This window comes from Gopherus evgoodei, chromosome 21 (genome assembly GCF_007399415.2).
Source record: "Gopherus evgoodei ecotype Sinaloan lineage chromosome 21, rGopEvg1_v1.p, whole genome shotgun sequence".
NCBI classification, from domain to species: domain Eukaryota; kingdom Metazoa; phylum Chordata; order Testudines; family Testudinidae; genus Gopherus; species Gopherus evgoodei.
The window spans coordinates 7,386,824-7,414,701 of record NC_044342.1 but is presented as its reverse complement, the minus strand read 5'-3'; the positions used below and the strand labels follow the sequence as shown (position 1 = coordinate 7,414,701).

Here is a 27,878-nt window from a genome sequence, read left to right as displayed (position 1 = left end):
CAAACTTTATGTCTTATCATTGCATTGTCCACCAAGAAGCTTTGTGCATCAAAGTTCTTTCTTTTCAACACATCATGAATGTTGTTATTAAAATTATTAACTCTCTTTGAGCAAAACCTTTGCAACACTGACTTTTTAAGTCCCTGTTGGAAGATGTTGATGATAAACAATCTGTTCCTATCTTGCACACAGAAGTGCAATGACTGAGCAAAGGTAAAGTCCTTGCAAGTTTTTTAAGCCTAATTGAAGAAATCAAAGAATTTCTGAAGTCCACAAATCAGAACTTTGAGCAACTAGAAGACTCCAGCTGGTTAATGGACTTGGCTTTTCTTGCCGACACCACTGACAAATTGAACATTTTAAATCTTGAGCTCCAGAGAAAAGGCAAACATGTGGCTCAAATGATAGGTTCTGTAAAATCATACAAAGCAAAACTGATCTTGTGGATGTCACATATGAAGACGAAGTCTCTTGTCCATTTCCCAAGTGTGAAGAAAATGGTATGTGATGGAGATTTTAACCTGTCACCATTTGTTATCCACATTCAAACACTTCTGGAACAATTTGAAAGGATATTTCAACAGTTCATCATCACTGAACCTGTAGTTGCCTTTCTTGTGAATCCTTTTACTTGCCAAATAGAGGTAACAGGAATGGCTACATCATTTGTGAGTCTCATTCAAGTGAGAACAGAAGACGTGGAACTGGAGATTTTGGACCTTCCAAATGATATTATTCTAAAATCCTGTGCAACAGATGAAAACTTTTGGAAACTGGTTAACCAAAAAAAGTTTCCTGTCTTAAAAAATGTAGTATATAAAATAAAATCTTATTTTGGTTCCACTTATCTATGCGAAGTTCTGTTTTCAACAATGTACATCATAAAATCAAAATACAGATCTCGGCTTACAGATGCCCATCCTGACAATTGCTTATGAACAGGAATATCATCCTACTCTCCCAACTAAGAAAAATTGGCTGAAGAAATGCAGTGCCAAAAATAACACTGATTCTATTAGAAAAAACACATGACTTAATTAAACCTATTTTCCACTAAGTGCTGATGAGCGCGTATGATTAACTTCTGTTTAACTTTTTTTCATATTTGTTTGTTTGTTTATTGAAATCCAGATACCAGTAACAATATAAAGAATATTTTTAATTAACCATAACTGGCTATCTATGTTAAAGTACAAATAATAAATATATTTGGACCAGCAGATCAACAATGTTTTAAAATAATGTTTTTAAAAATAAATAAGAGGAAAACTCTTTATGATATTTATTTTGTAAAAACTACTTAATTTTTTCTTACAGGTAGATAAAAAAGAGCAAATTCACATGGTAAGATGAAAGAGTAATTGCCAAATAATTTAATTAATACCTTTTACATGTAAAATTACCTTTTTTATCTTATGGATTCATATGTAATATCGTTTATCTTATGGATTCATTATGTAATATTAAATATGATGTTTTTCATATTATTTAATGTACAAATACAAAATAAGCCTTGAAAAATTGTTGGCGCTTGCCACACTCTTCTGAAAACATGAACATGCTACTAGCCACATAATGATTGGAAACCACTGCCTTACAATTTATGGTCATGTTCTTTTTTGGAGGGTGGTGAGTCTGGAGGCTTCAGTACCACCTCTTTTTTATCCCATGGAAGGGGTAAAGAGTGAGGTTGTGTTTCAGCCAGGGTCACCATTTCTTTGGCTTTTAGTGTTTCTTATACCTCCGCCCATCCACCTCACCCCTCCAAACCGGTTGTTTGATCTTGTCTTGGGAAAGGAATTCTACATTTGTATATCAACCTCCCACCATGCCCAGCAACACTTTAACTCTATTCCTTATATTTTCTTATTGGGCTGTAACACCAACTGGCTAGGCAAAAGCAACATATGGTGTCTTTGTTCTTTGCTCACACATGGTAGAAAGACACAAACAATTGTGTTTTAAAGACCTCAACTTTCAAATGGCTAAACAAAACCTAAAAGTCTACCTCAGGCAAATATACAGATCTGAATGTTGTATTACCATCACCAACAAAATGCACATGGGGCAGTAAAGTACCTTTAAGGTACAGATCCTTAAAGGTATTTAGGTGCCTAACTCCCATAGAAATCAATGGGAGTGAGCCACTGAAATATCTTTGAGGACATAGGCCCCAACTCTCATAGAATGTCCATTGGAGAATGTGTGCCTTTGACTGTTTCTCCTTATTTCCCACAGTAGGTCATTTCTTCACATGTATCTAGGTATTTATTATCTCCCATAAATGAAATATGCAAAGGAATCAAGAAGGGGGAACCTCACCACTGTGACTGAATTCACTCTACTGGGATTTTCCAACCACCGTAACCTGCAGGTGCCTTTGTTCTCCATCTATCTGTTCATTTACATTATTATCTTGATGGGGAACATCCTCATCATCCTCGTCACCATAGACACAGCCCTTCAAACCCCAATGTATTTCTTTCTCCAAGTCTTATCCTTCCTGGAGATCTGCTACACCTCGGTCACCATCCCCAAGATGCTGGTGGACTTCCTTTCAGACAACAGGAGCATTTCTTTTGTGGGCTGTGCTGCACAAATGTACTTCCTGCTCTTCCTTGGAATCTCTGAGTGCTTCCTTCTGGCTGCAATGGCATATGACCGCTATGTGGCCATATGCAACCCACTGAGGTACAGGCTCATCATGAAGAGGAGGGTCTGCCTTTCATTGGTAGTTCTCTCTTGGTTCAGTGGTAACATGGTATCCCTAGTACAGACAGTCTGGGTTTTCACCTTGCTATTTTGTGAGTCCAATCAGATTAACTATTTCTTCTGTGACGTTCTCCCATTAATTAAGCTTTCTTGCACTGACATCACTTCATATGAAATGCAGTTGTTTACAGCTACTATACTGGTCAACTTCACTCCATTTTCTCTCATCCTTGTGTCCTACGTTGTTATTATCTCCACCATCTTAAAGATGGCTTCGACTGATGGCAGACACAAAGCTTTCTCCACCTGCTCCTCACACCTCATTGTGGTGACACTGTATTACGGGAGCAGTGGCCTGATCTATTTAAGACCTAAGTCCATTAATTCACTGGACAGCAACAAAGTGCTGGCTCTGATGTACACAACCATCACCCCCATCTTGAACCCTATAGTCTGCAGCCTGAGGAACAGTGAGGTGAAAGGGGCTGTGTGGAGATTGTTGTTGGATGGGCTGAAAGGAAAAATATTTTCTCAAAGAAAATAATTGGGATACAGGTCTTGTTCTGAGATCAGTTATCCAACTGTACAAATCTTGAGTAGTTACTTTGATGTCAATGCCAGTCACTGTTACAGGTGAAGTAGTGTCCGAAAACTGCAAAATGAAACACACAAAAATGTTGAAAACATTTTGTCAATTTTCTGGAGGCGGGGGTTGAAATTTGAAATTTTGGCCAGGAAAGGCATCAAAGTTTCAGAAATGTTGATTATAGATACTGCTGCTTGAAACATACAAAACTCATCGACATTTAATGTGAATATGCATGGATTTTTTTCATCTTAAATAAAAATTGCAATGAAATATGTTGTTGAAAAAGCTAATTTTGGAAAACAATGTTCATGTGCTGCACATTAACCATTTTGAGAATTATTTTGAATAAAATTTCACGAAAATTGTAGAAAATGAGCATGAATAATAAACAATGAAGTACAATAGAAAATTTCTCAACAAAAGACAAAAATAGGTCCATTTGAAGTTACCAAATGAAAGTCAGGGCCGGTGCTTCCTTTAGGCGACCCTAGGCAGCTGCCTAAGGCGCCAGGATTCGGGGGGCGGCATTTTGCGCACTCCCCACAGGCTGCACAGGAGCTTCTGGTTCTGCTCCCGTCGCGCTGCTGAAGAAGGACCTTCCGCCGACATTTCGGTGGCAGCTCAATGACTGCCGCTGTCACCTGCAGCATTTCGGCGGAGGGTCCTTCTTCAGCAGTGCGATGGGAGTGGAACTGGAAGCTCCCGAACGCCCCATGGGGAGCGCACAAAATCCTCCCCCCCTCAAATTCTGCTTAGGGCACCAGAAACCCTGGCGCTGCTCCTGATGAAAGTAACTTCATTTGTTTTGTAGTTTTTTCACCATTTCTAATAAACACAGAGCAGAAAATGAAATGAAAAAAAGGAGAGTTCTTTAGCACCGAAAAGATATTCACAAGCCTGTCAGAAAAACATTTCCAATTTCATTGCAAATATAATTTCCCCATCAAGACTTCTCACTGCCACTTTCACATCCTGGTCTTCAGGGTGTAGCTCAACGGCTTCAGCATGAGAGGTGACTGTGTTGCAAAGCACAGAAAACACCCTGTCATTATTCTGTGAGTAGCTGGAGATGGGCCCAACATGAGTGCCAAAGAATAGGAGGAGGAGGGTCAACTGAGACATACAGGTGGAAAAAATTTCAGAGTCCACTTCCTAGAGCATATCTCAGATTGGTGGAAATGAGATACACATAAGAGATGATTATACATAGGAATATTACTCACCCTATGAAGATCTTGAAAACAAACAAGCTGATCTTGAAGTAGGTGTTACTCCATGCAAGAAACTTACTTGATTTCATTGGGCTACCATGGACAGTACTGTACATAAATAATGTAGAGAGAATCAGGACTTTTCTCTGAATTCTGGTGGTGCTCAATTAGTGAAGTGTGTACCAAGGCATTACAAACAACACACACAGTTACTGTTTGAATCAAATAAAACCAGGAACATGGAGAGAATAGTGAGGAAACTTATTTCTTCACTTCCAAAAGCACAAGTCTCTTCTAAATGAGAGCAATGAGCCCTCCTTTGGGACTAGAATACAGAAACCCAACATAAATCCTAAACTGTAGCAGAGAATGTACACAGGCTGAGGATCGGTCCTGAGTATTTTTCTTGCTTTCCTGAAGAAATAAAAAACTGCAATTACATAGGTGCCCCTCTGTGGAAATGACATTAGCCATCCCCAGGACTCCATATAATTATGTAAAATCTTCCCACAGCCACACAGATTGGGATATGATATAATTATACTGGAAGTTGGATGGGACAAGGGTTGTCTTTTTGCTCCGGTTTTGTCCAGAGAATAGAACAATGTGGTCCTGATGCATGATCAGGACTCTTAGATATTACCTCAGATCAAGCAAAGAAAGAAAGAAAGAAAGAAAGAAAAGATGTCCTGTAAGCAATGCAAACCAGAACCTACCACTCTTGTAAATCAAACAGACATAGTTCCATGTCTGGCAGAATCTGGCAATCAATAAAGGGAGAAACCAGTATCTTATAATTAACTTGAAGGCAACTGAGAGTTTGTATTGTGTTTTATTACTTTATTTGTAGAAAGCGATTATGTAGCATTAATGCTAGTGATGAAGCATTTGTCCTCTTTTTATTTGTTATCTTTATTTAATTATTTTTAATTCTCCATGATTTTCAGAGATCTCAGACACTGAATTAAGTCATTGCCAATTACATTTCAATTTTAGACATATCTTCCTGATTCTGGAAATCTAGAAGTGTTAACAATAGGACTGTCTACTTTATCAGACATTTATCCAGGGCTCAATTCTGCAAAGGCACGTGAATAAGCCACCTCAAGTGGCAAAGTTTTCTAGATTGTAGTGGTTGGCTTTAAGTGACTCCTCATGGGTGTTGTTTTTTTTCCTGAAACCCAAGGTGTCCGGGCTGTGGGCTCTGCTTCCTCTTTATTCATGAAGACTTTACATCTGTCTTTAGAATGGAAGTGGGTGCATGAATTAAAAAGCTTGTCTGTCTCTGCATAGAGACATGTCCCCCATCTGTGTAGTATGATTGGTCATATCACTGGGTTTCTGCTGAGGCTTACACTCTCATATCTATAGGATATATTCAGGGGTAATTCATGAGACCCAGAATCTCTTACTGCTCCCACTACAAGCTAGCTGTGGGACCTTGATGGAGAATCGCTTCTTGCTTCTCTGTGCCTCAGTTTCTCCATCTGCAAAAGTGGGGTAAATACTGACCTGCCACAGCCAGAGGTTGTGAAGCTGGCACAACTGATGTTAGTTGCTCAGAGAACCTGAGTTGGAAGGTGCTGTATAAATATTAGGGGACATATTTTAATACTTTCAGCCTGAATGGGACCTTGTTCCATAAATAATCACACTGGTTTCTGTGGAATTGCTCAAGGAACAATTCAGATAGTAATCAGTAAGGGCTCAAAGAACTGGCTAGTTATTCATCATTACTATTATCACAAATAAGAACAGGAACGATGCCTTATATCTTTTTCAGGGCTAGTCTAACAAATTAATTTCTATCCTGGAAGAAATGAATAATTTCAGAATTTGGTTTTACCCCAAATCAGGCCAAAAAGTCAACACTGCAGATTTTTCAATTAAATATTCTGAAATATAGCATTTCAATAAGGTAAAAATGTCAGGAGGGTTTAATAAGTTGAAAATTATATGATATGATATGATATATTATAGTTAAAATGATAAATATTAAATCATTTTCCCCCACAATATGAATTTCCCAAACAGATAAAAATAAAACATTCCAGGTGAACATTCAGATTTTGTTTAATCAGCATTTTCTTACCAAAAACATTTATCTGAAATGTTTCAATCAGCTCTACTCTCCTTTACAACCCTCTACGTCTATCCATAGTTGTTATATTGTCTGTCTGTCATATAGTCACATATTCCAAGTCTCTGGAAGTTTCTTCATATTTTAGATTGTTTAATTCCTTTCCCCGACAACAATATTCATATTTTCCCCTCTCCTTCTTTACTATCTCCATTTTTCTATGAGCCTTTATTTAAAAAAAAAAGCAATCAATTTCAACTCTTGTCCATATATAATGAAAAAATAATTAATTCATTTTTACTTGAATTGTCAACAGTTATTTAGGAATGTCTTTGATTCAATAATAAGAATATACATTTCCATATCCATACCACCCGCTACTTGAGGATCTCAATGTGGTCTATACATGAGTTAGGATCTGAGGCTAAAATAAGGAAAGAGCAAGTTAAAAATTGCTTACACAAGTAAGAGGTGTTCAAGTGAGCAGGTACTGATGAAATACATGCTAGAATACTTAAGGAACTGACTGAGGAGATATCTGAGCCATTAGTGATTATCTTTGAAAAGTCGTAAAAGATGGGAGATTCCACAAGATTGGAAGAGGGCAAATACAGTGCTCAACTATAAACAGAGGAGTAAGGAAAACCTGGGGAACTACAAACCAGTCAGCATAACTTCAGTATTTGGAAAGATAAAGGAGCAAATAATCCAGCAATCAATCTTCAAACACCTGGAAGATGATAAGTTACTGTCACTACCAAGAACAAATCATGTCAAACTAAATGACAGAGTAACAAGGCTTGTGGATGGGGGGAATCAGTAAATGTAGTATGTCCTGACTTTAGCAAAGCTTTTGATACTGTCTCACATGACCTTCTCATAAACAAATTAGGGAAATACAATTTAGATGGAGCTACTATGAGGTGGATGCACAACTGTTTGGAAGACCATTCCCAAAGAATAGTTATCAGTAGCTGAGATCATGCTAGAAGGGCATAATGAGTGGGGTCCTGCAGGGATCAGTACTGGGTCCAGTTTTGTTCAATATCTTCATCAATTATTTAGATAATGACAAAGAGAGTACACTGATGATATCAAAATTTGGGGTGAGGAAACCCAGAGAAAGACAGTGGGGTACTGTAGTAGGTAGAATCCTGAGATAAGGGCACTGGAAGGGAAATGGGGGCCAATGGCAAGCGGATCACCAGCCTGCAGAGGGTGCTCTGGGCTCTAAGAGGTAATTCCCGAGGACATCCCCAGCAGGAGGCGTGTCATAAACAGATAGCTAAGGGTTAATGTCTCTTTCACCTGGAAAGAAGTAACCTGAAACACCTGACCAGAGGACCAATCAGGAAACATGACTTTTTTTCAAATCTGGGTGGAGGGAAGTTTGTGTGTGAGTCCTTTGTTCTGGTCTTGAATCTGTTTCTCTCTCGGCTATGAGAGGATTTCTGTCTCTTGCTTTCTAATCTTCTGTTTCCCAGTTGTAAGTACAAAAAACATAAGACAGTGATTTATATGTTTTTTTTTATTTTGTATTTACATGTGTATAGTTGCTGGAGTGCTTTGAATTGTATTCTTTTTGAATAAGGCTGTTTATTCATATTTCTTTTAAGCAATTGACCCTGTATTTGTCACCTTAATACAGAGAGACCATTTTTATGTTTTTTTTTTCTTTTTACATAAAGTTTTCTCTTTAAGACCTGTCTCAGGGGTTAGAGCAGGCTGTAGACAATGTATAGTGTGATGTGTCCGGGATAGAAGCTGGAGGCATGAAGGTAGGCATAGCGGTCGGTGGGTTTTCGACATAGGGTGGTGTTAATGTGACCATCACTTATTTGCACCGTGGTGTCAAGAAAGTGGACCTCCCGTGTAGATTGGTCCAGGCTGAGGTTGATGGTGGGGTGGAAGCTGTTGAAATCGTGGTGGAATTTTTCCAGAGTCTCCTTCCCATGGGTCCAGATGATGAAGATGTCATCAATGTAGCATAGGTAGAGAAGGGGCGTGAGTGGACGAGAGCTGAGGAAGCGTTGTTCCAGGTCGGCCATAAAGATATTGGCATATTGTGGGGCCATGCGGGTGCCCATAGCAGTGCCGCTGATCTGGAGATATATATTGTCATCAAATTTGAAATAGTTGTGTGTAAGTATAAAGGCACAGAGCTCAGCAGCCAGTTGTGCTGTGGCATCATCAGAGATAGTGTTCCTGACAGCTACCTTCATGCCTCCAGCTTCCATCCCGAACACATCACACGATCCATTGTCTACAGCCAAGCACTGAGGTACAACCGCATCTACTCTAACCCCTCAGACAGAGACCAACACCTACAAAATCTCCACCAAGCATTGTCAAAACTACAATACCCGCACGAGGAAATAAGGAAACAGATCAACAGAGCCAGACATGTACCCAGAAGCCTCCTACTTCAAGACCAACCCAAGAAAGAAACAACAGGACTGCACTGGCTATCACATACAGCCCCCAGCTAAAACCCCTCCAACACATCATCAAGGATCTACAACCCATCCTGGACAATGATTCCACACTTTCACAGGCCTTGGGTAGCAGGCCAGTCCTTGCCCACAGACAACCTGCCAACCTGAAACATATTCTCACCAGTAACTGCACACCGCACCATAGGAACTCTAGCTCAGGAACCAATCCATGCAACAAACCTCGATGCCAACTCTGCCCACAAATCTACACCAGCGACACCATCACAGGACCTAACCAAATCAGCCACACCATCACTGGCTCATTCACCTGCACATCCACCAATGTAATATACACCATCATATGCCAGCAATGCCCCTCTGCTATGTACATCGGCCAAACTGGACAGTCTCTATGGAAAAGGATAAATGGACACAAATCAGACATTAGGAATGGCAATATACAGAAACCTGTAGGAGAGCACTTCGACCTCCCTGGCCACACTATAGCAGACCTTAAGGTGGCCATCCTGCAGCAAAAAAACTTCAGGACCAGACTTCAAAGAGAAACTGCTGAGCTTCAGTTCATCTGCAAATTTGACACCATCAGCTCAGGATTGAACAAAGACTGTGAATGGCTTGCCAACTATAGAACCAGTTTCTCCTCTCTTGGTTTTCACACCTCAACTGCTAGAACAGGACCTCATCCTCCCTGATTGAACTGACCTCGTTATCTCTAGCTTGCTTGCTAGCATATATATACCTGCCCCTGGAAATTTCCACTACATGCATCTGAGGAAGTGGGTATTCACCCACGAAAGCTCATGCTCCAAAACGTCTGTTAGTCTATAAGGTGCCACAGGATTCTTTGCTGCTTTTACAGATCCAGGCTAACATGGCTAGCCCTCTGATACTTGCCTAGATCTGGGACAGAGATATGAACAGCATTACCTCTAGGCTGATTGCAAATTTAAGGTCAATGCTGACCAGCAGCTATTAATTTCATCATGAGTGGTTGGTTGACTGTGACAAAGTAAACTGGTAGTTCAGTCATTCCTTTCTGGGAGAAGTGTCCACATGTGAGGAAACTTCCTTCTGAATTCTCATTCATCACTGCCTTGTTTTGCGAAGGTTTGAAATAAATCACAGTATATGTGGGCATGGTTTTCCATGACCTTGTGTCTTCTGTAATGGATTACACCTGTACAGAAGAATGACAGAGCAGATGTAAAAAGCTACCAGAATAGAATGATAGGTCCTGGTTCTTCTCTAAAAGACTCTGGTGTAAATCAGAAATGACTGCATTGACATCAGAGGCATAAATCAGAGGAGAAATAGGACCTAAGCATTTATAGTCTCATTCAGAGGTGTGAATGAGTATGCAAGGTGCAAGGCAGTGGATATTCATATTCTACTCTCCTTTGTAGAATTGGTCCCTATACAGTAGATCATTTGGCTGATTGTTTTCCAATTTCTTCATTCTAGGTCCACTTTTCATGAGAAAAAATACTTGAAACTTCTGAAATTAAAACCATTGCACTGGCATGAAGGAAGGGGCTGAATCATGACAAGGATGTTGAACGTGGAGTAACACACTGATTGTCTCAGACACATTGTATAAGGCTCTCAATAAAATAATAGGACTGGTAGCAGCAGAGCAGGTGAAAATGATGTCTGGTCACCAGAGGTAAAAGTAAGTCAAGACACTTACTGGTATGGGGCCAGGGTGGCTCTTGCCCCCAGAAGGGGCGGGGCCTAAGGCAGAAGGGCGGGGCTTGGGGTCAGCCACCTGGGAACTAGTGGACCATCCTTTTCTATGGCAGTGCTTTAAGGTCCCTGCCTCTCCCCCCGATGAGCGTAGTGGGGCGGGGGCAGAGGGAGCAGCTGCCAGAACCCCAGACCCTTTTAAATTGCTGGCCTCAGGGCAGCTGCTCCCTCTGCCCCCGCCCCACTACGTTCGTCGGGGGGAGGGGGAGGGACCTTAAAGTACTGCCATAGAAAAAAAAAGACGGTCCTTAAAGTGTTGTCATGGCAGCACTTTAATGTCCCTGCCCCTTTTGCCTCCCCTGTAGGCCACCCTACTGGTAAGGACCCTACCAGCAGCGCCACCTACAGAGGAGGCAAAAGGGGCAGGGACATTCAGGTGCTGCTGTGACAGTGCTTTAATGTGGGCTAGGTATGGGCCAGCGCAGTTCTTACCGGTGTGCCGTACTGCCCCCTACTGGTTCACTTTCACCCCTGCTGGTCACCAAGGCCCAGATCCACAAAGGGACTTAGCATCTCAAGATGAGATTTAGGCAGCTTTAGGCACCACTGCAATCCACAAATACCTGTTCTGCTGCCACTAAACTCTATAGGCTCCTAAACTAACTAAGGGCCAGATTTTTAAAGTATTTAGGTGCCTACTGGGATTTTCAAAAGCATCTAAAAATCCACTGAAATCCATACCTTTAAAAATCTGGCCCTAGGCACCTACCTTTGTACTGTCAACATTTCCTTACTGCCTAAACTTCTGCCTCTAGGCATGGAATGCCAATTTGACACCAAGGCTGCAGTGTGATCAAAACACCTGTGAAGATTGGTGTCCCCAGCCTGTCTCACCTGAGGAGCCTTATCCACGAGGCAGGCTCTGCATGAATATAATGGCCCGAGGGAGACATGGGATAAAATGAAGTAATAGCAGTCTCTTCCATTATAAAATTTAGCCTGGCAGTTAAAGAACCACTTGGGCTGTCAGACCCCAAATTCAATTCCCCTCTTGGGTCAGTCAGGAGAAGGAATCTTCCAGCTCTGAAGGGACTGCCTTGACCACTGGGGTACAGAGTCATTTTCATTTGCTGTGAGGCCCAATGCATATTTAATTGCTTGTACAAAGTGGAACAGATTCAACAGGAGAGACTGGAAGAGCACAGTATCAGGATTTCCTTTAATTAGGCTTGGTAAAATTCAATTTTTATTTTTTTATAATTTTGATGCATAATATTGATGTTTGTTTATAACAGGGTTTCTCAAACTGGGGTCGCCGCTTATGTAGGGAAAGCCCCTAGCGGGCCAGGTCGGTGTGTTTACCTGCCCCGTCTGCAGGTCCGGCTGATCACGGCTCCCACTGGCTGTGGATCATTGCTCCAGGCCAATGGGAGCCATGATCGTCCAGACCTGCAGACGGGGCAGGTAAACAAATTGTCCTGGCCCACTGGGGGCTTTCACTACACAAGCAGTGACCCCTGTTTGACAAACCCTGGTTTATAAGCATTTTTCTATTTTTATCAATTTACATTATCACAGTTGTGTAACATCATAGGATTTAAGTATTTTTTCTGATTGTTATCAGTTTATATGTTCATAGTTGTGGGAAATAATGGGGGGACAAAGACAAGAGGGTGGGTCATTATTTAATGACAAGAGACATTAATTGCAAAAAGTTAAAGCTTTATAATCACTAAAACAGAAAATGAAATCACATGACAAAATATACAAGGTAAGTATCATTCAATCAAATTCTAATAAGTTCCCAAGCAGCATTTATCTTACTTTGCCTATCCATAATTTTCTTTTCTTTTCAAAGGAAATATTTTTGCTGTTTCGTGTGTGTAGGGTGAAATTGATGCTTGCCGTCATTTACCAATAAAAATCTCATCCTTCAAACCTACCCTTAAGTCAGTGGTTACAGCATGTAGCCAAAACATTGAAAACCCATCTTTGAATCCCTTCTACTTCTCGGGCAGAGAGGGGAACTAATCTGAGGGCATCTCCCATATATTTGGTGAGTGCCCTGAACAGTGGGCTAAAGCTTATCAGAGAAGTTGCCTCCTCTCTGTGACATTTTGTGTGCAGTCAGGCTTGCTCTAAGAATGCCTACTGGATGAAGTACAGCACATGTTGGGCCCATGGATCTTTAAAGGTGCCTTGTGAGGACATTGACCATTGTAGCAGTGGAGATATGTCTCCAAGTTTTGCATCTGTTGTTATGGCAGGGGCTGGTGCTGCTTTGTTTTGGTGGATCCTGGTGGGGAGTTTCTGATGATGAGCTTGGTGATGTTGAGGGGTTGTTTTGAAGGCCAAAAGAAGGAGTTTGGGAAAGATTTCTTTCAGGATGTGGCCCCCAGTGAGTATGCATTGTAATTTTTTAAATTATACTTACATTCATAAATCTGCTAGACAACAAAAAACATGTTTTTAATAAAGACAGTGGATATCTGGCTCATTATAACCATTTGTAACTCACTAACCCCACTTTGTCCAATTATTGTAGAAGTGTTAACTGCCTACCTCACCTTCAGTGATTTTTGTGACATGTATTAATGTCTTATCTATTTCACCCTTGTATTTAGCTGTGATTCTCTGAGTACCTTTCTCCGACCTGAAGAAAAGCTCCATGTAAACACAAAAGCTTGTCTCTCTCACCAGCAGAAGTTGGTCTACTAAAAAATATCACCTCACCCAACTTGCGTCTTTAATATCCTGGGACAAACATGGCTACAACAGCACTGCAAACAAGGTATACCTCATGTAGACCATCTGAACTGTGGAGAAATTCATCGCTACTTAAATCCCTAAAATCACTTCCCATCTTGCAGTGCAGCTCATTTCACTCACATTACCCCAGGAAGATTCAGGGTCCATCCAGACTATATCTTATGAGTCAACCTATACCTGCCCCGCAGTCCATACTTCTAAACTTGCCCTTTCTCACACTTAGGGTCTTACTACTGGTAATAGAACAGCTCTAATAATTAAGGATGCCCTCATGAGCCATGGTTTGCTACACTGCATCGCATGATGAGCTCCATTTCTACATGTTTGATTGCAACTCACAATAAATGCCTACCACATAGTTGGTGATTGGTTATAGAAGTCATAGTCTTACTTAGAGCTTTTCTCAGGGCCTCCTTGACCTCTTTGTTTCTCAAGCTGTAGATGAGGGGATTGGCCAGGGGAGTCAGGATGGTGTAGAAGACAGGGAGCACTTTGTTCAGGTCTCGAAGGACAGCAGTGTCTGGGAGCATGTACACAATAGTTAGGGTCCCATAGAAAATTGTGACCATGATGAGGTGAGAGGAGCAGGTAGAAAAAGCCTTTTGCCTCCCCATGGTGGAAGGGATTCTCAGGATGGTGCTGATGATACACACGTAGGATGTCAGCGTAAAGAGAAATGGAAGAAGAATCATTATGAAGGAGAGAAGGAAGATCACAAGAACCATCTTGCTGGTGTCACTGCAGGACAATTTGAGCAATGCGATGTAATCACAAAAGAAATGTTCAATTTCATTGGGCCCACAGAAAATCATTTGTGACATCCAGCATTCTGCATTGGTACTGACTGTGAAGCCACTTAGCCAAGACCCAACTCCTAGCTGGAGGGAAAACTGATCATTCATAAGGGCTGAATAATGCAGGGGTTTGCATATGGCTAAATAACGATCATAAGACATCACTGCTAGGAGACAACCTTCTGTAGCTACCAGACAAACAAAGCAATGCAATTGTACAATACAGCCCTCAACAGAAATGGTTCTGTCCCCAGTCAGGAGACTGGCCAACACCCTGGGCAGAATGTTTGAGGTGTAGCAGGTCTCCAAGCAGGACAAGTTTCCCAGGAAGAAGTACATGGGAGTGTGGAGGTGCTGATCAGCCACAACTAGCACAATAATGAGGATGTTCCCAGCCACAGTCACAATGTAGATCACTAGGAACAGCAGGAAGAGAAGAATCTGTAGTTCGAGGAGATTCCCAAATCCCAGGAGGATGAATTCTGTGACACCTGTTTGATTTCCCCATTCAATATCTTCCATGGGTTGTATCTACAGAAAATAACTCCCAATAATAATTAAATGAATTCTGTCACTGTTTGATTTCCCCTTACTCTGTTTCCCATGACCAGTCCCTAAAAGATAGTTAAACACAACCTTTGCAATGTTATTAGATGAAGTTAGAAATTTAATACAGAGTCAATAATTTAAGCCTATAAAGATTATAATTTAAACTCCGATTTTCCCGGTGATTACTAATATTATTTTTTACCTGATACTCCAGACAGTGAACATTCATTTCTTCATATCTCTGATGCTTGAGGCATCTGATATCAGCTTAAAAGTAACTTGACATTTCATTAGCCACAAACCTTGTTAATACAACCAATGCAGTCTCCATTTCTTCCAACTTGAACTCTGGTCTCTTTTGTGAGCTAGAACCCACTTCTTCATATCTGATGAATGCCTGAGAGTTTAGGCCCAATTGCATTTGTTAGTCTCTAAGTTGCCACAAGGACTCCTCATTTTTTTTTGATCATACAGACTAACACGGGTACCACTAAAACGTGTTCTCTATCAGTAGAATTTCAATAACTTTCAAGAGCTACACTGATTTAAACCAGATGGGGATCTGACCCATTGACTGCAGTAGCATTGAATATCTGGGCCAGTGCATTCAAAAAATGAGACAGTCAAGATTTAAACCATTCTTTACAGTGGAAGATACCCCTCTCACATCTACGAAGTCTCCTTCTATAATATTTACTGATTTTCCAATTCCTCATTCAGCCTACAAGTAAAATATATATAATAGTATAGCTGTGAAGCTAACAAAAGTATATAAGTGCCTCTGTTATCCTTCTTAAAGGTCAAGCGACATATATTTGAATCCCACCCTTCTAGTTGAATACTTCCGAATTTCTAAACAGTTTTCTTAGCGCACTCACCTAGGATATATGGGACCATGGATCTAGAAGCTGGCTTCTTCCTCACATTGTTCTCAGATCTGTTAATCTGGATGGTATATACTGCCTTGTATTTTTTTTAAGAATGAGCAAAAGACTCTTGATTCAATATTTATCTGGGAGAAATTATCCTTTCTGTGAGAGGGTGAGATCTCCCTGGGCATTTCTGCTGTTGGGAATTTTAAACAGGTGAGAAGGTATCATTTATGAGAAACCCATCAAAGAGTCTACAAACAACAAGTTTAATGATGGAGAACATCTAACCTCAAAGGAAAATCATGCAGACAGTAAAACTCTTGACTTCAGTCTCTTCACAAATTTGATGAGATACACACCATTGTCCTGTCTATGCAATTTACCTGTCCCCCTTCAACAAAATTTCTGAGCACTTCACAATATTAAAAGTATTTATCCTTTGAGCTGCTGTGAGACATAGAGAAGAGTATTATCCTCAATTTAAACACAGAGAATTCAAGTAGAAAGAGAAAAGGAGCAGATTTACAAAGGTATTAGGCACTGACAGATGGACATTGGTATCTCGGGGGAGTTACAAAAGTGTGTAAGTGAGTTAGGTGCCTAAGTCACATTGACTTCCAATGAGTGTTATGGGACAAATATTTAAAGATATTTGGGCGTCTACAGATGCAAATAGGAATCTAGTGGGATTTTCAAAAGGCCGAGGTACTTAATATGCAATGAATCCCAAACACTTTGCTGCCCCTAGAGTATAGCCACTCCTTCCCCATCTGCCACCCACTGTTGTCGGGGAGGGATAGCTTAGCAATTTGATCATTGGCCTGCTAAACCCAGGGTTGTGAGCTCAGTGAGGAGGGAGAAACAGTAACAGGAATCTTGGAAATGGCAGCGATGCTTAATGACTTCTTTGTTTCGGTCTTGACCAAGAAGTCTGAAGGAATGCCTAACATAGTGGACAAGGGAGAAGCGGTGGATGTGGTATACCTAGACTTTAATTAGGCATTTGATATGCATGATATTCTTATCGATAAACTAGGCAAATACAATTTAGATGGGACTACTATAAGGTGGATGCATAACTGGCTGGATAACCGTACTCAGAGAGTAGTTATTAATGGTTCTCTATCCTGCTGGAAAGGTATAACAGGTGGGGCTCTGCAGGGGTCTGTTTTGGGACCAGTTCTGTTCAATATCTTCATCAACGACTTAGATGTTGGCATAGAAAGTACGCTTATTAAGTTTGCAGATGATACCAAACTGGGAGGGATTGCAACTGCTTTGGAGGACAGGGTCATAATTCAAAATGATCTGGACAAATTGGAGAAATGGTCTGAGGTAAACCGGATTAAGTTTAATAAAGACAAATGCAAAGTGCTCCACTTAGGAAGGAACAATCAGTTTCACACATACAGAATGGGAAGAGATTGTCTAAGAAGGAGTACGACAGAAAGAGAACTAGCAGTTATAGTGGACCACAAGCTAAATATGAGTCAATAGTGTGATGCTGTTGCAAAAAAAGCAAACATGATTCTGAGATGCATTAACGGGTGTGTTGTGAGCAAGACATGAGAAGTGACTCTTCCGCTCTACTCTGCGCTGGTTAGGCCTCAACTGGAGTATTGTGTCCAGTTCTGGACACCGCATTTCAAGAAAGATGTGGAGAAACTGGAGAGGGTCCAGAGAAGAGCAACAAGAATGATTAAAGGTCTTGAGAACATGACCTATGAAGGAAGCCTGAAAGAATTGTGTTTCTTTAGTTTGGAAAAGAGAATACTGAGAGGGGACATGATAACAGTTTTCAGGTATCTAAAAGGGTGTCATCAGGAGGAGGGAGAAAATTTGTTCACCTTAGCCTTTAATGATAGAACAAGAAGCAATGGGCTTAAACTGCAGCAAGGGAGATTTAGGTTGGACATTAGGAAAAAGTTCCTAACTGTCAGGGTGGTTAAACACTGGAATAAATTGCCTAGGGAGGCTGTGGAATCTTCATCTCTGGAGATATTTAAGAGTAGGTTAGATAAATGTCTATCCGGGATGGTCTAGACAGTATTTGGTCCTGCCATGAGTGCGGGGGACTGGATTTGATGACCTCTCGAGGTCCCTTCCAGTCCTAGAGTCTATGAATCTATGAATCCTTGAGGGGGCCATTTAGGGAACTGAGATAAATATCTGTCTGGGGATTGGTCCTGCTTTGAACAGGGGGTTGGACTAGATGACTTCCTAAGATTGCTTCCAACCCTGATATTCTATGTTTCTATGCTGCCCCACCTCAACACACTGCTGTCCCTAGTGCCCATTATACAGAATAGCTGTCACTTGCCTATCTCTCAACCTCTGCTGCCCCAATGTCCATTATACAGTATAGCCACCCTTTCCCTACCCAATTCCTCTTTTACTCCCAGTTTCCATTACATAGTCCAACTGCCCCTTCATCACCTCTCATTGTCTCCAGGAACCAGCTGACATCTGGGCACATTTGCCTCTATTTATGATAGTCCTCTAAAGCAGAGAGTGGCAAATTAACAGATATACACCAATGCTGTATGAGAAGAAAGAAGATTCCATTCTGTAGCAACAAAAGAGGCAACTGTAAAGTCTTCGGCAACTCATCCAGAGAAAGAGATCAATCTGCTGTTGATTAAAGTATTATCCATGGATTTGAGGATGGTGACAGAGGTGAAACGGACCTAAGAAGGATCAGTTAACCTGAAGAAGTACACTGGGGTGTGAACATGGTGTTCAAGTACTAGGCCCATGATGGTAAGAATATTTCTCGTCATAGGTGCCAGGTAAACCACTAGAAAGGCCATGAAATGTAAAATCTGCAACTCTCAATATACAGGGAATCCCAGCAGGACAAACTCGGTCACTATGATTTGACTAGACATTTCCTGCATTGGATACAGTCTGTGGAGGGATGACGTGGGACAGAAAGAAGGAAACAAACTGCTTATACTTATTATGCCACCAGAGAAAAAGCAAAGGACATGATACATTCTAGATATAATGTCCTAAATAATCACATGGACATAGAATGGAGCAAGGGAAAAGTATCTTGTTCAATTGAAAACCTTGACCCAACTTTCACTACAGTCTCTGTACTGCTCCACTACACATATATAATTGGAGGGTAACATGTTTGTCATCTCTACCCTATTTTAGCTTTCTAGAAACCAACTAATGAAAAACAGATATATAAAGGTTAGAAGAATGTTCACAACATTTCAAAGATATTATAATTCCATTCATTTCATGAGGAACACAAAGGCAATATAATTTCATAATGAAAACAAGATGGCTGACACAGAGGGGAGATTTTTACTGAAATAATCCAATTACTTGACTGAAGACTGTGTACTGGACCTGAAAACCTGATGGAAGGGCTGACATCAGAGACTCCAGCTTGCAAGTCACCTGTCCAAAAGGTAAGTCTACCTTCATCTCTACTTGAAATGAAAGCAAGAAGGGCTAGATTCACAACGGGACTTAGGTGGCTAAATGCCAGAATCAGGTCCCACTGGTATTCAAGAAATCCCCACTCAACTGACGCTGAATCCTGTAGACACCAAACACACTTGGCACTAGCATTTTATGGTTGTCCATAGCCTTCAAAGAGACAGCAAAGGAGACACTGGCCTTTCACATGGCCTGGCTTGCTGAGGTTATCACACCATAGGAAGGGAACTGTGCAAAACCCTGTTCAGGAGAGAGTCTGCCATAGGGATATGATGGCTGATGAGTTGAGCAGCTAGCATGAGTGCACTTCTCAGGAATGTGTGTGTTTTTGTAATACCAGCCTTGTTTTTGCCTGGTGCTCTGAGCTTAAAAGCAGGCAGAGCCTGACTTCTGCTAACTTTGGTTCTTTGCTTTATATCAGCAAAGCTTGACTACTATTTTAGTTCAGACCTTAGGCCTCACAGCAGGCCTCTGATACAAGGCCTTATGTCTCGGGCTCTCTTTCTACTACACTAATTATCATCTACATACAACACGTATCCTGCTGTCAGGACAGGACATTTCATGTTACAATCAAGTGTCTCGTAATCTTGAGCAATACGTTGTGGTCTATTGCAATCTATTTTTCTGTAACATCACCTATTGGCAGATCTTTTACAGTAATCTTGTGACCTTACTGGCATAGGGCTATTCCTATGCCATCCATTCATATCAACCATTCTTAAGCCTATGGTCTAGTCTCACTCAGCTAAAATCTTACAGACCTTAGCCTGTGGGCCTTGTGTTCCACCCATGCTTTACTTATATACTTAATACACACTCATCGCTCTGAAATACTTTTCAGTTTTTTACTGCTATTATCCTACAATTTAAATCTATTTAACACACTTTGACTATAATATATGAAATAGCACATGAAATGAGCATAACACCAAATAACACAATGATAAAATAAGTCTACAGTCTGGTAACACCTAAGGGGAGATTTTAGAGGGCTTATTTCTTTACCCATTTACTTCCCTGGTTCTTGCATAAACAGAGAGCAACAATACTCAAAGTTCAAAGGTGCAAACAATTTAATGTTTATTGAGGTGAACTTTCAGCAAGCAATGATTTCAATTTTCTTCCTCAGTGTCCCGCTTCTCAGCTCTAAAACCACAGAGACTTGCCTGTGTCCCTGTTCCCAATTCCTGTTCCCATCCCCCCCTTAGCAAAATATGATTCCAATCCCGCCCCTTACTTTCTGATTGACTGCAGACTATATAGTAAAACTTGAGTTCTTAACCAATCATTTTACTGAAATTTAACTAACCAATTCTAACATATTTTAACATAATTATTTAACCAATTATATCCCACCACCTTAATTGGTTTACACCTAACAAAATTAATTATACAGCAGATGGAAACAATCACAGAAGCAGACAGAGATTATACAGACAAACAATAGGGAAGTGGAGACTACAGTGACAGAACAAGAAAGAAGTGAGGATTTTACATCCCAGCTACTGATAACTGATTTCTTGCCAGACAGGATGGTATCAAACTAAGTTTTCTTTACATTTTTTAGGCTCTTCCCTTTCTCTGGAGGGGATAGATCGGATCACCTTTCTAAAAGCCCAAGATTCCCTTATTTCAATGTGGCTGGTTTGGGATGTGAGGATGTAACCATTCGCTTTCCAGCTTATGGCTGCCCCTGCTGCTTAGCCAAAGGCCTTAGCTTAAGATCAGGGCCTCAGACTGTCACAGTGGGAGAAGGCCCTTATACAGGCAGACAATGATTTTGATTCTTTTATACCTCTATAACTACCTAAGTGATAAACATGTACCTAAATTCTTAAAATATAGGCCTTTAAAGACAGGCATTAATATCTATATCCTAACAGTAGATGTTAAATTTGTGGGATAAAATTCAAAGCCATATGATCAGTTAATTTAACATGCCCCATTGGCTTCCCCCTCTGCACTCTGCCTCCTAATCCATCACCTCTACAGGTTTGTGTTTGTGGATGCTGGGACTTGTAAGGATGTCTAGAGATAAAAAATCCCATTGAACTTCCTTTGAAACAACCCATTGACCTACCTTTCAGAAATTCCAGTTACAACCTATATTCATATGCCTAGTATATGGACCACTCACCTGAATAAGTAATATTCAGATTACAAGTGACAATCCCATATAACAATTATTTCAAATTTTATTTTACCTTAAAAACATTAACTTGGACTATATGAATTTTAGGAAGGCTGTGAACAAAATGCAGAGTCCAAAGGAAAGCAACAAAAATGATGAAAAGTTTAGCAAACCTGATGTGTGAGGAAAGGTTAAAAAAAAACTAGGTATATTTAGTATTGAGAAAAAAGACTGAAGGGGGAATCTGATAACTGTCCACAAATATGTTAAGGTCTCATCTAAAAAGATGTGTGATCAATTGTTCTCCATGTGCACAGAAGGTAGGACAGAAAGGAATCAGCTTAATTTGCAGCAAGGGACTTATGTTAGATAGAAGAAAAAAATTCTACCTATGATAGTTAAGGTCTGGAACAAACTTCCAACAGATGTTGTGGAATCCCAGTCACTGGAGATTTTTAACAACAGACTGGTCAGCACGTCTCAGGGATGGTCTAGGTTTACTTGTTCCTGCCTCAGTGCACGTGGTTGGACGAGATGACCTCTCAAGTTCCCTTCCAACTCTACATTTCCATGATTCTTGCAAAAGCCACACATTTACTTAGAGCTTTTCTCAGGGCCTCTTTGACCTCTTTGTTTCGCAGGCTGTAGATGAGAGGGTTGAGCAGAGGTGTAACGACAGTGTAGAAGACAGAGAATATTTTATTCAGGTTTCTCAGTGTATCAGTTTTTGGTAACATATAGGCAATGATTAGTGTTCCATAGTATATGGTAACAACAATGAGGTGTGAAGAGCAAGTGGAAAATGCCTTTTGCTTCCCAGTGGTGGAAGGGATTCTGAGGATAGTGATGATGATGCAAATGTAGGATGTCAGAGTTAAAATGAACGGAATCACTGAGAATACTGAAGAGCATATGAATGCAACCACCTTCAGCACATGGAGATCACTGCAGGAGAGTTTTATTACTGGGATGAAATCACAAAAGAAACTGTTTATTTCTGTGGGACCACAAAAAATTAACTGTGACATCAATATTATTATTATGATCATAGCCAGAAAGCCAGTTATCCAAGATCCAACTGTTAGCTGGAGACAGAACCTATCATTCATGAGGACAGCATAATGCAGTGGTTTGCATATCGCTAAATACCGATCATATGACATCATGGATAAGAGGAAACATTCTGTAGCCACCAGAGCACTAAAGAAATAAAATTGTGTGATGCAGATGCTAACAGAAATGGTTCTGTCCCCAGTCAGGAGACTGGCCAGCATTCTAGGCAGGACAGTGGAGCTGTAGCAGGTCTCTAAACAAGACAAGTTCCCTAGGAAAAAGTACATGGGAGTATGAAGATGCTGATCAGCCACAACTAGTGCTGCAATGAGGATGTTCCCGGCCATGGTCACAATGTAGATCACTAGAAACACCAGGAAGAGAAGGGTCTGCAGCTCAGGGAGATTCCCGAATCCCAGAAGGATGAGTTCCGTCACTGATTGATTTCCTCTGTCTCTGTTTTCCATGAACAGTCCCTACAGAAAATTAAACAAAACCTCTACAATTGTACTTGATGAAGTTAGAAAATTAATACAGAGTCAATCATTATAATTTATAAAGATAATGTAAACTCCCCTTGTCCTGCTGATTACTGGTGGTATGTTTCAGCTGATACTTGAGACAATGGACATGCATGTTTTTGGTATCGCTGATACTTGAGGCATCTGATGGTAGCATAAAAGTGATTTGACATTTCATTAGCCACAAACCTGGTTGATACAACTGGTGCAATCTCCATTTCTTCCAACTCTAATTCTGATCTCATTGGTACCATGCAGACACCATGTTTTTCCAACTATTCCCATACACTTGTTTGGAAAGAATCCTTCTGAGTTACTGAAAACTGACAGGCAACTTTCTTTCTTAAGCAACCTGGGCCTGATTTTCAAAGTTATTTAGGTAGCTGCCTAGGACTGGAGTCACAACAGGATTCAGCTGCCTAACTGCCACTTTACACACCTAAACCCCAGAATCAGGCCCCACTGGAATTCACAAAATTGCCACTCAAAAGGTCCCAAAACCCAAAGATGCCTAAACTTGTTCAGCGCCTAAATTTTGGTTGTAAAAGTCCCCCAGGTGTCTACATTTCTGCCCCACATCAGAGCAGACGATCCCAGTGGTTTTCTAGGCACCTAAAATTTGCGCACAGTGACAATATCAACAAGCCTTTGTGATTCTTGCCCTTTAGTGGAGCTTTCAAAGCTAGATGAGCTTTCTTGTGCCCAGCCTACTCGGGAGCTTTTGAAAATTGCACTATGCACCTGTATGCATCTTAAGGAGCCCATAAACTCTTTTGAAAATCTGACCCCATATCTTCATACTGTTTTATATCAGCAGAGCTGCAATAACTTTCCAGAGCTACACTGGTTTACACCAGGTGGGAATCTGACCCCTGGACTGCACTTGCATTGGGTATCTGGCCCAGTGAATTGAAAAATGTGACAGTCAAGATTTAAGTCATTCTCTATAGTGGAAGATACCTCCCTCACTTCTACTTAGTCTACTTTTATAAGATTTCCTGACCTTCCAATTCCTCATTCAGCCTACAAGTAAAGATATATAATAGTATACTTGTGAAGCTAACAAAAGTATAAAAACATCCTTCTTAAAGGTTAAGATTCCGACGTTTGAATCCAATACTTCTAGCTGAATACTTCTGAATCTGGAAACAGTTTCATTATAACTGAAGCTCACCAGCTGGCATCAAGATGATACACACTTCAAATGAGAAAAATGCTTTCTTGCTGCCTTATTTTTCATTGAGCATGAGATTTTTCTGTGAGAGTCCTATGGACCAAGGAGATAAATCCCACTTGCTGACTTAGTCTGGGATTTTCTAAGAGGCATAAGAGATTTAGGCAGAAAGGGTAAAATTTACAAAAGTCTAATGGCCTGATTTTGAAAGGTACTTAGGCACCTAGTGTGATTTTTAAAAGCACGTGTGTGCCTTAATGTGACTTGTTTCATAGTACTCCCAACTCAGAAAGACACAAAGGTGAGTTCTCCCATTAAATCCTCTAGCCCACAGACATTCCAAATCTTCTAAAATAACATGTCTAAAACCCTGTGTAAATTCCTGGTTGCCAGGTTGCTCTGAATTTCATCATAGATTCTAACAGGTGTATTAAATGTAACTATGATTAGGGAAACTAAAAAGTTTTGCTGAACTTCTTGTGTTTCTTCGTTCTGTTTTGTGATGAATAATGGCTTCCTGCCTAAATGGAGAATATTGATTATCATTGAACTTGTTAAAATTTCCTTTGAAAAATTAAAACAAATACCAATTTTTGCCATCTTTCTGAAAATATAAAATGATGTTTAGGGTTTATTGAGAACCACAAATATTCCTTTATTGGATATTCATTCTGTTTTGGGGGAAAAAAAGAAGGAGAAAAGAAAAATTCAGGGAAAGGTGTTGACAAAAACAATATTCATTTCCTTTGACAATTTTGGCAGAAATTAAAATATTTTTCACATGATCTAATGTTCAGTATGTTAACTTCTTGCAAAAAGAAATGACCCCAAATCACAAAAAGAAGCTATCCGAGGATTAAAATGTTGAGCAAGAAACAGGACTTTTTCAGAGCCTATAACTAACCAATCTCAAGTCAAAACTTCTAGATCTTCCCATGTCTACGGGACTCCATCCCAGGAATGGATGTCAAAACCTCTTCATCTTGAATATTAGTTTTCCAGGTTCGCATCTTCCAAACATTTCAATTAAATTAACAAGAAGGCAGTGAGAGGAGACTCAATATTCACTCATTCTCCCTCAACTACATTCATCTATCAGTACATACATCCAATTTTCCCAGGTCAGCAGAGGATCTAAGTGAGAAACAGACAGACTATATGAGAAGAAAGAGAGACAGAGAGTGTCTGTAATATACCTCAATAAATATAGCTGATAACATTCCATGAGGGAAAATCCTGAAGTTGGGGAGAGAATGAAGATGGAATGGTCTGTGTTTCATCTTCTCTAATGCTTCAGACCAGAAAACCACAAAGGGACTTAGACACCTAGTAAATCACTGGGATTCACAAAACCTGAATTTAGCATCCAGGCATCCTATAGAATGAATGGTGGGAGAGACAGACACCTCAAAATGGGATTCACAAAAGCCAGCTCACTCAGCAGGGACTCACTTAAGCTGTCAAGGAGAGGTGTAGTCTGTTCCTAGCACTCTTAGGGAGTTTGATGCCTGAGTCTGTGCTGGAGGGAAACATCGATGTGGGCTTTGCATTCTCAGCTGTGATCCCTCTTTAGGATCAGGGGTTTCTTCTGATCAGAAGTAGCTACCTCATAAGTTTTATCCTAGTAGTGAGAGCACTCACCTAGGATATACAAGATCACAGATCTAGAGGCTGGCTTGTTCTCACGGTGTTCTCAGATCAGTTGATTTGGATGGTATATTCTGCCTTGTGGTTTTTTTATGAAAGCGCAAAAGACTTTCTTGATTCAATATTTATATGATTCAATATTTAATTATCCTTTCTGTGAGAAGATGAGATCTCCCTGGGCATTTCTGCCGTTGGGAATTTTAAACAGGTGGGAAGGGACCATTTATGAGAAATCCATCAAAGAGTCTACAAACAACAAGTTTAATGATGGAGAACATCTAACCTCAAAGGAAAATCATGCAGACAGTAAAACTTTTCACTTCAGTCTCTTCACAGATTTGATGAGATACACATCATTGTCCTGTCTATGTCACCATTACTTGTCCCCTATCAACAAAATCTCTGAGCACCCCACAATATTAAGAGTATTTATCCTCTGAGCTGCTGTGAGAGGTAGAAAAGAGTATTATCCTCAATTTAAACACAGATAATTCAGGTAGAAAGAGAAAAAGGGCAGATTTACAAAGGTATTAGGCACCAACAGATGGACTTTGGTGTCTCGGGGGATTTACAAAAGTGTGTAAGTGAGTTAGATGCCTAAGTCACATTGACTTTTAATGAGTGTTATGGGACAAATGTTTAAATATGCAAATAGGCATTTAGTGATATTTTCAAAAGGCCTAGGCACTTAATGTGCAGTGAATACCAAACCCTCTGCTGCCCCTACAGTATAGCCACCCTTCCGTACCTGTCATCCTCTGCTGCCTCTAGTGCCCATTATACAGTACAGCCACCCTTTCCTCTCCCCTCACTGTTTCCAAGAACCAGCTGACCTCTAGGCATATTTGTCCCATTCATGATAGCCCTCTAAGGCAGAGGGTTGGATATGGCAACATAGCAGACGTATGCCATTGCTGTATGAGAAGAAAGAATATTCCTCTTTGTTGCAGCAAAAGTGGCAACTATATAGTTTTGTTCAGCACATCCAGAGAAATAGATCAATCTGGTGTTGATGAAATTGTTAGCCATGGGTTTGGGGATGGTGACAGAGGACTAACAAGTGTCTAAGAAGGATCAGTTAACCAGGAAGAAGTACAATGGGGTGTGAAGATGGTGTTCAAGTACTAGGCCCATGATGGTAAGAATATTTCTCATCTCAGCTGCCAAGTAAACCACTAGAAAGGCCATGAAATGTAAAATCTGCAACTCTCAATATACAGGGAATCCCAGCAGAATGAACTCGGTCACTGTGGTTTGACTAGACATTTCTCGCATTGGATACAGTCTGTGGAGGGATGATGTTGGAAAGAAAGAAGAAGGAAACAAACTGCTTATATTTATTATGCACGAGACAGAAAGCAAAGGACATGATACGTTATAGATATAATGTCCTAGATAATCACATGGACATAGAATGAAGCAAAGGAAATGTATCTTATTTAACTGAAAACCTTGACCCAACCTTCACTACAGTCTCTGTACTGCTCCACCACATATATATATAAGTAGAGGGTAACCTGTTTGTCATCTCTACCCTATTTTAGCTTTCTAGAAAGCAACTAGTGAATCCATTTATTGAAAAGCAGATGTATAAAGATTAGAAGAATATTCCCAAAATTTTAAAGGTGTTATATTTCCTTTCATTTCATGTGGAACTCAAAGGTGATACAAGTTCACAATTAAAACAAGATGGGTGACACAGAAGGGAGACCTTTACTGAAATAATTCAATTATTTTACTGAAGACCATCTCCTGGGCCTGAAATCCTGATGGAAGGGCTGACATCAGAGACTCAAAGGGCTTGTCTACATCAGAAAGTTGCAGCGCTGGTGAGGGAGTTACAGCGCTGCAACTTTGAAGGTGTACACATCTGCAGGGCATCACCAGCGCTGCAACTCCCTGTTTGCAGCGCTGGCCGTACTCCCGTTTTGTCTCGGGTGTAGAGGATCCAGCGCTGGTGATCCAGCGCTGGTAATCCAATGTAGACACTTACCAGCGCTTTTCTTGACCTCCGTGGAAGGAGGAAGCCTCTGGTAATCAAGCTGGTCTCCTTTCCCGGTTTGCGCTCTCGTTCCCGGAACCCCGAGCAAGCAGGTCTCCTTCCCTGCGGTTTGCAGGGTGGCTCCGGGAACGCGAGAGCAAACCGCGGCGAAGCTGGTCTCCTTTCCCGGTTTGCTC

The 27,878-nt window shown here is 40.6% G+C and overlaps 3 protein-coding genes across 3 annotated transcripts; 1 reads left to right on the top strand and 2 right to left on the bottom strand.

Moving 5' to 3' along the window:
• The first annotated feature begins 2,284 nt into the window (after window positions 1-2,284).
• Window positions 2,285-3,256, top strand: LOC115637865 (olfactory receptor 10A7-like). Its single transcript, XM_030539465.1, has one exon. It carries the CDS (start codon window positions 2,285-2,287, stop codon window positions 3,254-3,256), a length of 972 nt encoding a protein of 323 aa, XP_030395325.1.
• Window positions 3,257-3,323: 67 nt separating this feature from the next.
• Window positions 3,324-14,816, bottom strand: LOC115637864 (olfactory receptor 6B1-like). Its single transcript, XM_030539464.1, has 2 exons — window positions 13,892-14,816; window positions 3,324-3,364 (listed from the first exon to the last, which is right to left on the bottom strand). Exons 1-2 carry the CDS (start codon window positions 14,814-14,816, stop codon window positions 3,324-3,326), a joined length of 966 nt encoding a protein of 321 aa, XP_030395324.1.
• A 7,049-nt stretch (window positions 14,817-21,865) lies between these two features.
• Window positions 21,866-22,825, bottom strand: LOC115637863 (olfactory receptor 11L1-like). The gene has a single exon (XM_030539463.1). The coding sequence runs from the start codon at window positions 22,823-22,825 to the stop codon at window positions 21,866-21,868; it is 960 nt and encodes a 319-aa protein (XP_030395323.1).
• Between the last annotated feature and the right edge of the window lie 5,053 nt (window positions 22,826-27,878).